The sequence below is a fragment of the Schistocerca gregaria genome, chromosome 1, assembly GCF_023897955.1.
Source record: "Schistocerca gregaria isolate iqSchGreg1 chromosome 1, iqSchGreg1.2, whole genome shotgun sequence".
NCBI classification, from domain to species: Eukaryota; Metazoa; Arthropoda; class Insecta; order Orthoptera; family Acrididae; genus Schistocerca; species Schistocerca gregaria.
The window spans coordinates 846,967,073-846,980,171 of record NC_064920.1 but is presented as its reverse complement, the minus strand read 5'-3'; the positions used below and the strand labels follow the sequence as shown (position 1 = coordinate 846,980,171).

Genomic DNA, 13,099 nt, shown 5'->3' with positions numbered 1-13,099 from the left:
AAAGTCATGGAATACTTCCAAATATCGTGTCGGACCTCCTTTTGCCAAGCATAATGCAGTAACTCGACGTGGCATGGACTCAACAAGTCGTTGGGAGTCCCCTGCAGAAATAGTGAGCCACGCTGCCTCTACAGCCGTCAATAAATGCGAAAGTGCTGCCGCAGCAGGATTATATGGACACACTGACCTCACGATTATGCCCCATAAATGTTCGGTGGGACTCATGTTAGGCGATCTGGGTGACCAAATCATTCGCTCCAGAATTTTCTTCAAAGCAATAGTGAACAACTGTGGCCCGGTGACGTGGCGTATTGTCATCAGAAAAAATTTCATCGTTGTTTCGGAACATGAACTCCATAAATTGCTGCAAATGGTCTCCAGGTAGCCAAACATAAATATTTCCAGTCAGTGATCGTTTCAGATGGACAATAGAACCCAGTCCATTCCGTGTAAACACTGCCTACACGATTATGCAGCTACCACCAGCTTGCACAGTGCCTTGTTGACAACTTGGATCCATGGCTTAGTGGGGTCTGCACCACACCTGAACCTGACCATCAGCGCTTACCAACTGGAAAGGCCGCGGATATGATCATGAGCCCAGGAGAGGCGATGTCGTGATGTTAGCAAACGCGCTTGCGTCGATCGTCGGCCGCCATACCCCATTAATACCAAATCTCGCCCCTCTGTCCTAACGGATACGTTCTTGGTACATCCCACATTGATTTCTGCAGTTATTCACGCAGTGTTACTTATTTGTTAGTACTGACATCTCTACGCAATCTCCGCTGCTCACGATCGTTAAGTGAAGACTGTCGGCCACTGCGTTGTCCATGGTGAGAGGTAATGCCTGAAATTTGGTATTCTCCACACACTCTTCACACTGTGGATTTCGGAATATTGAACGGAATGTCCCATGCATGTAGCTCCAACTACCATTCAGAGTTCAAAATCTGTTAATTCCCGTCGTGCGACCATAATTACGTTGCAAGCTTTTTCACTTGAATCACCTGAATGCAAAGACAGCTCCGCCAATGCGCCGCCCTTTTATAATTTATGTACGTGAAACTACCACACTTTTATGACATTGGTGTATATGGGACAGCTGGTGAAATGAAATGATAATATGGCATTGTTGGCCGGTAGGCCCCACGCAGGGAAGTTCGGCCGCCGTATTGTAAGCTCTTTTTAGTTGACGCCACTTGAATGATGATGAAAGACACACAACACCCAGTCATCATGAGGTAGAGCCGGGAATCGAACCCAGGACCCCGTGCACGGGGAGCCAGAACGCTACCGCAAGACCACGAGCTGCGGACAGACAGCTGGTGAAATGTAACAACAACATCCTCACAATTTGGTAGCTCTACACACTTTCATTCTCAATGAGTGGCTTTAGCTGGATACGGGATACTTGATGAATCTTGTGGACGCTAAACGTATTAACATGGTGTCTCCTGGGACCGATTAATGTTTTGTTCAGTGTGCTTATGTGTAAATAGCCAGCGTTGTTAGCTCTTTCTAGGCATATTATCACACATGGCGAGCCAGTTGCTAGAATGGAGAACAGTTGGGGTCGTTGGCGCTGAACGGTAAGACGCCCGACACCAGCAATTCGCAGAGGTGACATGCTACTGCTTCTCTGAATCTGTTGTACCAAAGATTGTAACCTTGTTTTTCTTTTTTCTTAATTTCGCAGTGTACGGGAAGACTCGTGTGGTACGCGGCTGCGGCTACCTGACGGATGACTCGAATTCCGACGGTCGCTCGTGCTTCCAGCGATCGGGCACACACGATGTGCACGTGCAGTACTGCACGTGCAACGAGGACCGCTGCAACTCAGCGCGATCGCGGTCTGGCCCGGCGGCGGGTGCGCTGCTGGCGATAGCGCTGCTGGCGGCTGGCGCAGGCGCTGGCGCCAGTGTGTCGGCTGCCCCCAGCGCCTTATAACGCCGCCTCGCCGGCCGGCAGTCGCCACACCAACCATCCGACCTCCAGGCAGCACCAGCAGCAAAGCCCGCTAGCAGAGACGCCACGGAACGCCAGTTAACCCGCGTTTGCAAAACCTCTCGCGTCGCAGTCGACACTTACGTCTCGCCACGACCCGTCACCCGTCTTCAGTTACGTTTCCCACACGAGCCTCGTACGCAGTGTCGTATCGACTGTTTAAGTTTAGATTTCACACACCCACAATCTACTGCTTTTCAGTCTCCCCTGTACTTTTCTTTCTTGCAGAATTTGCTTAGTATAGAAGCGTTGCAGTCTGTGTTCAGTACCTCGTCGCATTAAGCACGAAGTAACCGCACATTTACCACGGTTTGTGCGTTGGAAGTATATATGAAACTGATTTATTTTTCACGAACAGCACGAATATTTCATCCGAATAGAGAGGTAATACTTTCGGCACCAAATACAGAATGTCGGCATGCAATAAAAGAAATTAATGGCAAAACGACATGAAAAATACTTCTTTCACTACGCTGTTTCGCCGATTCACAAGTCACACTATCTCTGATTTTGATGTGGCTTACAATACTACGTAACAAAAAGAACTGTACATCCATTGATTAATTAAATTTAACTGTTTTGCCAGTACGACACCCAATCGACAGTCCAGATCAGCCAATATAAAAATCAGTACAACAAAGGTACTAAGCAACAATTGCTTCATACTCGGCTATTTCGATAGCAGTCATTAGCCTATAGATATTGTAATTAGACTGTTCTGCGTTAAAATTGTAGTGGTGGAACCGTGATGAGAAGAACCATGTAATTCATTCAGAAATAACTAGACCATTTAACTGTGTTACGACACCGGTGGTATTGCAAATGCGCAGTTTGTAGCGAGGAAAAAACACAATGTAGCGTAAAATGTAGTAGGCGTCACGCTTGAGGAAGACGTTTAATGCTACAAGATTGCAGCAGAGCAGAATTTTGCCAGAAGGATTATTTGATTTTTTTTTTTCAGATCACTTGCAAATTTCTTACCAGATGACGTATGAGGTTGCCTGCGTGTAGATGCGTTAAGCCTTTGAAAAAAAGTTCTATTTAAAAGTTATAATAAGTAGGGTCTTAAGTAGTTAAGTGTATTTGTAAACCAAAAGTATTATGATCAGCAGCTCGTCTGTAGTTGGATAGTTGTATACACGATGGATAATAGTTCACGAATGAGATCCAGAAATACGTTATCAACCACTGTGAGGAAGGGAAGCCGTAATATTAAAGACACGTTGCTGGGAAGTGTTTCAATACAACGTGAATTTTGCTTACTACATGTGGCTCATGCTTGATCGATGTAATGAATGAAACTGCAATTTTGATAAAGTAATATGGTACAAGCTACATAATGTGCGTGAAGTGTGATGACATAGTTTGTTTCTTCATCTTTCATTTTTGTGTCGCTGATAAAATGTTAAGTGTCATGGGCAACAACTAGAAAGCAGAGCAAAAGAATTCATGTAATTTTTAAATGTTCAGTTATTGTGTTATATTTGCATGAATAAAAAATAATAAGAACCAGAAGGTTACAATTAATGATATTCATCACGTACCTCATAAAAAAGAAATGTAAGTAATGTTGGTTTGAGTTATAAATATCGTAGCTTGTGATGTGAAATCTTTTGAGCTTTCAGATAAGCAAACATTGCATACTCTGTAAGGAAAAAATAATTTTTTACTATTTTTTTATAACACACTTGGAGACTGCTCACAATAAGAACAATGGGCTATGTTTACAGCAATTATGTTAATCTACAATTTTTGAGTTAGTGAAAACACTACGATATCAGCATTAGTAACCATATGTTCCAAAACTACTTGCAGTGACATGAGAATGCAACACACTCACCTGTGCAGAGTTAATTACACTAATTGTTCGGCTTAAGTCTGCTGGTGGTATGCACTGGGCAAATGTGATGAATGCGGGTGGCCTATTATAGTTTTATTAAATAACTATTAAAAATAAATCAAGTAATTTCAGACCAACACTGCCTATATCTCACACCATTAGTATTCCTGTGCAGATTGCTCAATTTAGACAACATGAAATGCTGAAATGCCCTTCGGCCTCTGTTAAGTATGATGACAACCTGTCAACATACAGTAATCTGTGGAATAAAAAACTTTCTTCTGTTAATCATACTGGCCATAAATAACTATTTATGCCACTACAATGAATTCAGTATAAACAAAGCATACAAAAATTTATATCAAGGAAATTCCTTGTAGAAAATTAAGTGTTACAGTGATTATATTACTATCAAACTGCAATTAATGCACTGTGGTCTGATAACATATTAGACTATTTCTTAACTTCAGTGATCCATTTGTCAATATTGTTCAATACTCACAAGAATAACTGTTGTTACGTTAATGCTTCCTTTATTAATCTATGTTACATAACACACACACCTCAAAACCAGATGCATTTAGTTTCAGTGTGGAATTTGGATCATTTCTGCTTTGGCTTCATTCAGTATTTTAAATGTATAGCATCTTTCTGTTTAAGATAAAGTTGGATTGTGCACTGAATCAATAATGGCTGGTTTTCTATGTATATATATTTGCACACAGTGTGTTAAAAATGAAGCTTCTGTTAAAATGTGTCAAAACCTCTCAGAGTTTGTTTTAGATAGTCACGTTTTGGTCTAATAAACCCATAGCAGCCCATACAACATGGTCTGATGTGATGTGTTGTCTCGGAAGAACCTACTGCTATATTTCACACTTTTGATGTGTCCCAGCATTATGAAACAGACAACAGATTCTTCCACTTTAGTTACATACTTGCCCTAAATATACTGTTAAAAATCAAGGTTCACATATAGCCTATAATTTAATCAATAAATGGTAACAATGCACTTATAAACCCCAGTACGCCCACAATTGAAGAGGGATGAAAAGTAAGAACTGAAGAAAAAGTTAAAGGCCTTAGCAGATCAAAAGAAATTGAATAAATGAACAGTGAGCCACTTTCATTAATATGTCAGTTGCAGAGTTTGATGATCACTTCACAGTAATTCATACACGGATTTCTTCAGATACCATAAGTGACTGGAAACAAAAGCACTTGCACCTTTACCATAGCCACACATGGCAGCACACTATGCATTTGTGTAAGTGTTGTTGCACAATCAGAAATATTAAGAAAACACATATATGTTCATTCATTAACAAAAGAACAAAACTAACATACTTCTGTGCACACTGCTTCTAAGTCAGGTAATGGTGTGGAAAAGTCTTAGTGATTACAAATGTAACAAGAAGTGTTAGAAGGCTCCATAAGATATGCTTTAAGAAGGGAATAAAAGCCTATTAGTCAAGTAATATGTTTTAAAATATGTAAATATTATAACTTAAAAACTAGAGCAGAAGCTGTATTGACACACTAGTGTTCATGGGCTAAAAACTCTAGTGTATTGTTATATGTAAGTAGTGGTTTTACAATAGCATTTTAATTATTGTATAATAAATAATTTTAAACAAATGTATTATAATTTAAATTAATACTATTTAATAAGATGCTGACACAGACTAACATTAACCATTCAAACGCCTGAAATAGTGAACCAGATAAAGTATTTTATTATTATTATTCAGAATACAATTTTTAATCATAATCTTGAAGATGTGGGGAGGCTTTTGACTTCCATTTCTTGTATGACAGCTGTTCTGGTGGTATTCAGTATTTTTATTGTGATATAAATTTATGTGTTCCTTCAATTTTCCCCATCAAAATAACATACTGTATTAACTTCCAGAGCTATAACATCCCAGTAATAGTTGAAAAAAGCCATATAATTATCATCTGAGAGTTTGAATGTATTATTATTACAGCATGTATACCACATTTAAGAATGAGCTTCTTGTCTGTCTTACATTAAAGAAAATCCTTGCATTACCCAGGATCATTGTTTGATTGTATTTTATCAACAGAGTAGCTACATGTTATGTAAAATTGGAACTGTTTACCAAATACGATGTAATCATAAACTGATCTGTTGTGTAGAGGTGGCTGCCCTGTTAGATCTCACAAGTGATGCCTACTGTAATGATGTGTTTGCAGCAATAACTTTTACCACATATCTAATGAAGTGTGTAGCTGTGATTTTACTTCATCAGACTGAAGAATATAAAGTATTTTTTTCTTTGTATGATGGTCTGTTTGAAAGCTTGTAGATATGAATGCCCCAATGTTTCACTGAGGTCAGTGTAAAGGAATATACATAGAGAGAAATATTGGTTTTCTTAATGGTAAACAGGCTTGAGTAAACAGTTTTTAAATGTATTCAAGTGCGAGTATCAGTACATCATAAAAACTGAAAAGTTTTACAGAAAATGGCAACTCCTCATTGAACACAATTAATTTGTATGCATAGTTGAGTGAACACTAAATATCATACAGCGAGCACATTTATTGAAATGTGTAGAAAAGCTAAATAACTCATGCAATGTTGTTAATGTTCTACTAAAATAACACTTACACAGCTTTAAATCCTCTGGATATGGTTGGTTAGTGTGCAAAATGCTACTTTGCAGTGAGTCAATGTGATCTGTAGTATATAGAGTTAGAGAAAGTACATAGTAATCAACATGCCTTGCTGCCATTGCAGAATATTTATTTTCACATTTTATTTTTGTTGTATGTGTGTCACTTTACTGAAGGAGAAATGAATTCAAAAAGCATTTCATGATTTCTAAAAGAATTAAAGTGAATGCTTTCATTCAGTCGTGTGTTCTAGATGGACAGCAACATAGAGAGATTATGTTTGTTGTTAAGAGAGAGTGAGAGAATGTTTCCATAAAGAAGTATTCTGTATATAATGTTTGTTACCTTATTTGTTGAACTAATTAACAATGCAGAAATGTTGTTGAAACATGTTAAGTAGATATTCTCCTATGAATGCGTTTGCATTTTAGCAAGTGCATTAAATTATTCTAAGCTGTTTGTATGTTACATTCTGGTTTTGAAGTTGTTAAATGCAGTTTGTTTTGGAAATTTCAGACAAGAAAGTGAGCATGTGAAACTGAAACTATACTGCCATGTATCAGTTACTGACTTTATAAACCTTTAATTATGTCCTTGCAGTGGCCTAATATTTTAAATTTTTTTCTGATTCCAGCAATTCTGTACCAACTGTGTGTTAATCTGATATGGCTGTTGTTATAAATATATAATATATTTTATAGTTTTCACTTATTAATCATGGGGGCAAGAAATCAGGTACCTTTTAAAAAGCCCTTCGAAATCACATGGCATAAACGGAATGACAAAAGATCTAATAAATGTTTTCAGAAGTGATTGTGTTAAATGCTCCTATTTTGATCTAAAATTATGTTTATATTGACGTAGTTACACAATAAAAAGTTTTTTATTTTATTGAAACAACTCTTTATTCTTTTGTAATGAGGAAATTTCACTTATGGTGGTCTCTTATGTTTCCACTCGTGATTGTTTCAGACACTACAGCTGTGTATTACAGAAGCAAATATGGCACAGTAAAGGTATCCAGATGCAAAGAAGGGCAGCAGTCAGTCTCAGAAATCTGTAATTTATTCCAGGGCTAGATTTTTAACTGTAGGTTAGTCATCATCAGTGCAGTACCAGCAGAGTCATAAAGGTTACCAGAAGAGTCATACAAATACAAACATGTCAGAGCATAACTTGTGACAGTTAACATTAGCATTTACATGACAGAATCAGAATAGTTTGATTCTACCATGCAAATGCTAGTGTTAACTGTTACAAGGCTATGCTCTGACATGTTTGTATTTGTATGACTCTTCTGGTAATGCACTGATGATGACTGTGTTATATTTGAAACCTAGATATGCAATAAAATACGGGTTTCTGTAACTACTGCCGTCCTTTACATTTCAGTGTTCTGACCTTTCCAATTTAGCTAAAAGGTCAGAATATTTTAAAAGCAAATCAAATTTAAGTAATATACCCTCATTCTCTCCACCTAGAGACAATCAAGAAAATTCATTAAATGCATGATAAAGGAAAAAATTGGGTTAATGGAATTTACCAATAAATGCACTAGTTATCATGCAAACTATAATTTGCTAGTATAAAGAAAGCTATTGAAACTATTTTAAAGCTAAACAGTTAACTGTTAAATAACATTACTTATACTTTATGGAACAAATACTTGAAGGACCACTCTTATTGTGATTCTAGTTGTGACAGCTGGGTTGATCTCCAACTAGCAGAACATCGTCAGATCAAATGATACACCATTGCAAATTGATCTCTAGAGAGGGCTGCGAAGAAGATGTATTATGAAAGGAAATGAGTGAAAATTAGGGAAAGCATCATTAGATATAAACCTTAGCACTGTGGTTAACATGTCATTTTCCACCTGTTCTTCTCATTTAATGGGAGTGAGGATTCCCAGGAATATGGACCATGCTATGAACACCATAAATCACACAGTAATTTGAAAATATGATAACAGCTTGAGAAATAGTTACTAATCACAGGAAAAATCATTTAGATTATTGATTTTAAACCTGAATCAGGTAAATAAATAATCATCTCCACTTAGAGAATTGAAACAATGCGCAAAAGAAAAACATTTCCTCCATGTTCATCAACATTAATTTATACCACAGGCTGCTGTTGTTGCCAAAGAATTGTTCAAAGGATAAAATTTTGTGACTCACATCTGTATACATATTGATCATTAGACATGTAAGTTACGTAACATGGAATTACCAAAATCCATGTAAATTTTATTTTTCCCATAAATTTCCCTCCAAATTATCTCAAAATACTGTCCAACAAATTTTATGCACCAGAGTATATTCTCAAATTATTTAGCAAATGTCCTGTAATACATCTACTGCATAAATCTGTTCATAAATGCTTTTTGGTAGAAATACCTGTTTCTCTTTGCACAGATAGCTTTCTTAATTTTCGGGAGAGAAAGAAATCATACAGGACAAGCTTTATCCTTCAAGGTGAATCTGTGTTTGTTTCAATTTGGGATTCCACAAGGAAAACTTAAGGAATACTATTATCTACTGCATCTCCATGATTGGCCCAACATCAAACACTGCTTACTGTTCACCTCTGGTTCTCTCCAAATCTTAATTAACAATGCATTGTTCACTATATCAGTCCACTTTTACCATCTTTCATTCTTTAAATGATGTGCTTATATCACAATTTGCAAAGAAAATGCATTCCCATTCTTTTGCTCTGTTTCCTCGTGCTCTACACTTCTCTTGGATGAGTGTTATTGGTGAAGATCCAAATCCATGACTGCGTTTGACTGATTTGATACAGCTACATTCTGTCACCAGCTGTGGTTTTTGTTGTTGTTTTGTATCTGCCAGAATTAAACTTGCCGACCGCATATTGACATAGCTCAGTCAGTGAACATCCTAGTTCTAGGATAGACAGCACAGTGTTAATGGAGCACAAAATTTATTTGTATAGAGATACTCCTAAATGATTTTCAAGGTAGCCTTTTATTCCTTGCAGTTGAACCGTGAGTGTTAGGAGGTGACTCTTCTTCAAGCATACTTTGAAAATGAAACTCAGTTTCTTCCACAGTAGCTGTTTCTTTGATGCTCAGACCTACTTGAATCTTAGATAAATGGAATTTATATCAGGCATGGGTATGGGGAACATACCCTTCACCATGTACTAAAGGCACCTCACCCAAAAATACCTAGAAAATATACAAGTGACATGGACAGAGTGAGAGAAGCACAAGAGAATAGAGAAAGAACACCAAGTGAAACAGAACATGAAAGAAGGAGAAAGATGGGCAGATAGTGAGAGTGCTAGAATGGACTATCAAGCCAAGACAGCTGCTACCCATTCAGGGCAGATGAGGCAACAGGGCATCCTGCCAGTCCTTCAATAGGCCGACAAGGCTGAGGGGCCCTCCCTTTGAAAGAATAGTAAAAAATCCCTTCGTAAATAAATCATAAAACGAGGTCAGTCACTGAGGCATCATCTGCTAGCGCCAGTGTTAGCAAATCAGGAAGATTGAGAGATTGCTGCAGGGCACCTAGGTTAGGGCAGTTCAGAAAAATGTGAACCACTGTCAAACGGGCAACACAATAATAACGGGGTCAAACCTTGTGATGAAATGAGATGACTGTGACTCAGCCCAGTATGGCCAATGTGGAACTGGCAAAGGATGACAGAGTCTTTGTGAGAGGTCTTCTTCACGGAGGACCCCCACAAATTTGTGGTCTCCTTGGTTGCCCGTAGTTTGTTTGGCAAAAGTCAGAGTATCGAATTTCACATTCTAAACCCTTAGAACCTGACGTCGTATTACCGATCAAAGTTCCTATTCCGGAATACCAGTATCAAGAGACAGCTTGCTGCTGGCCAATTTGGTGAGCCTGTCAGCCAGTTTATTTCCACAGGATCCCAATGTGACACAGGGTACAGACAAAGACCACTAAGCGTCTATATTATGTTGAGGGCAAAAAGGTAATCCTGTATAGTCGAGACCAAGTGATGGTGAGGATAACATTGGTCAAGAGCTTATAATCTATTCAAGGAGTTGCTACAGATACAGAAGGAGTCACTGGTGCAGGAACAGACAAACAGACATGTTCAAGATCATGAGAGATGGCTACCAACTCTGCAGCCATCTGGAAAGGAGAGGAGTTCATTACATCCTGCATGAATGTAAGCAAAGCGAGCATAATCGCCAAACTTCGATCCATCAGTATAGACTACTTCCAATCCCTGAAATACATCAAGAATGGAGAAGAATTGGTTGTGGAGGGCTTCAGGATGAGGTGAGTCTTTCGGATCTCATGATAGGCCAAGAAGGGCTGTGGACACGGGATGCACCACAGAAGTGTACATGGGTATGCCCGAAGATAAGGTGGTTGAGAAGAAAGCTGGAGATCAGAAAAAAGGGACCAGATACAGATGATGATCATAACCCCAGATTTGGACCACTGTTGCAAGAGGTGGATCTGCATATCTGGAAAGAGGAGGCCGCACTTTGGGTGCTCCGGGGAGCAGCGAATGTGGAACGCAAAAGCGATCAACTGTTGTTGGTGCAGAACTCACAATGGTGGAACACCTGCCTCCGCTAGGAGGCTGATCATGGTAGGAGGCTGATCATGGGGCTAGACTGATAGGCACCAGTTCTCAGTTGTACTCCACAAAGGTGTATAAAGTCCAGCATCAGTAATGGTGAAGGTGATGCCAAGCCGTATGCGAGATTCCTGTAACGTACACGGGGCTCAACCAGTACTGTGTAGAGCCATATTAGAGCAGAGCAGTCCATGACCCAGTTGCTGTTGTTAAGGCATTGAAGAGCATTTAGGTGCAATCAACATGTTTGCTTTAGTTGACAAAGATGGGGAAGCCTTGTCAACCGGGCATCACAGACCATCCCATAAAACGAGAGCCCACCACACTGAGGGCCTGGCTATGTGGGTACAGATGTGGATGGAGATGAAGGGTTTGGCAATGGCAAAAATGCACAAAGCTTGTCTTGGCATCTGAAAAATGAAAGCAAGGACCCAAGATTGCGCTCAGTGTGTTGCTTCTTCCAGTCTGTGTTCAGCTGCACCCATCATGGATGAAAAAAAAAAAAAAAAATTGCAAAAATCAGCAGGATACAAAGAGGGGGGACCAGAAGCATCGCAGACACCAACAGACCAATGACATCCATTAAAAAGAGAGGTACACTCATAACAGACCCTGTGGAAACTCATTTTCCTATAGATGGGAGGTGATATGGGAGGCTCCAATGTGTACCTGAAAAGTGCAACATGAAAGAAAGTTCTAGATAAGACTCAGGAATGGCTCACAGAGGCCCCGGTCATGTAAGGTGGTGAGGATGTGGTGGCACCATGTTGTATCATAAGCTTTATGCAGATCAAAGAAGACTGCAACAAGGTGTTGATGCCAGCCAAAGCTGTTTGGATAGCTGACTGCAGATGGACTATATTATCTGCAGTAGAGCTGTCTTGGTGCAAACCACCTGGGTCGAAGCCCAAAGGTCCCAGGATTCAAGGATTTGATACAGCCTTTGACTCACCATATGTTCAAATAACTTGCAGAGGACATTGATTAAACTGATCTGATTATAGCTGTCCATCTAAAGAGGTAATTTATCCAGTTTCAGAACTGGAACAATGATACTTTCTCACTATTGGGAAGACAATTCCTCCTAGCTCTAGAGATGGTTAAAAAGAGCAAGTAAGTGACGTTGGCTGGGCACCAATAAGTGTTGAAGCATCTTGTTGTGCAGCCGTCCAGTCCAGGAGCAGAGAGCAAGGATGCTGGCAAATTCCCACTCACTAAATGGGACTTTATAAGATTCTAGTTGGTGGGAAACAAAGATAAAGGGAGTCATTCCAGATGGTGTTTGAGAAAATGAAATGCAGATGGATAGTGGACAGTCACTGAGACCTGGATGAAATGCTGAGCAAAGTTCTCAGTGATATAGTCCAGGCTGTTGAGGATAACACCACTCAGAGAAATTCCCGCGACACCTGCAGGAGGATGGCAACCTAAAATGTGCCTGATCTTTGTCCATACCTGGGAAGAGGGAGTATACTGTACTATGGTAGCAACATGTAATTCCCAGCAAATCTGTTTCTGGTGCCTAAGAACGTAACGTGCCCAGAAACAAAGCCATTTAAAGGCTAGGAAGAGCTCAAGAGATGGATGCCTTCTGTAGTGTTGAAGGGCACAACAGTGGACTTCCACAGCCACAGCAATTTTGGGGATCCATCAAGGGACAGTTTTCTATCGGGGAGAATTCAAGCAGCTGCTGAGAGGATGGCATCAGTCAAACTCTGTATGGACTCATCACTGCCATTGTGTGCCACTGTTAGGATGGTAGCCGAGGAAGTGGTCTCCCAATGCACATTTGTATAGGCCCACCTGAAGAGTGTCCAGGTGAGTGAGGCTGCAGAAAAGAACACAGTCATCACGAACTCCCCATTGGCCAAGGGGTGGAATCCAGGGCTGCAGATGGAAAGATCAATAACTGAGAAAGTGCAGTGTACCACATTAAAGTGTGTGTGGGCTTCAGTGTTGAGGAGGCAGAAATCAAGCAATGCCAGTGGGTCTTCAGCAATCCTGCCCTGGTCTGTGGTCACA

The 13,099-nt window shown here is 39.7% G+C and overlaps 1 protein-coding gene across 1 annotated transcript in view; it reads left to right on the top strand.

The window, feature by feature from the left end:
- Positions 1 to 7,384, top strand: part of LOC126272636 (uncharacterized) — a 354,968-nt gene extending 347,584 nt beyond the window's left edge. Inside the window, exon 3 of the mRNA XM_049975613.1 lies at positions 1,700 to 7,384. Within this exon, the coding sequence (XP_049831570.1) occupies positions 1,700 to 1,950 (251 nt within the window). The 3' untranslated portion in view covers positions 1,951 to 7,384. The remainder of the gene's footprint in view (positions 1 to 1,699) is intronic.
- The last annotated feature ends 5,715 nt before the right edge of the window (positions 7,385 to 13,099 follow it).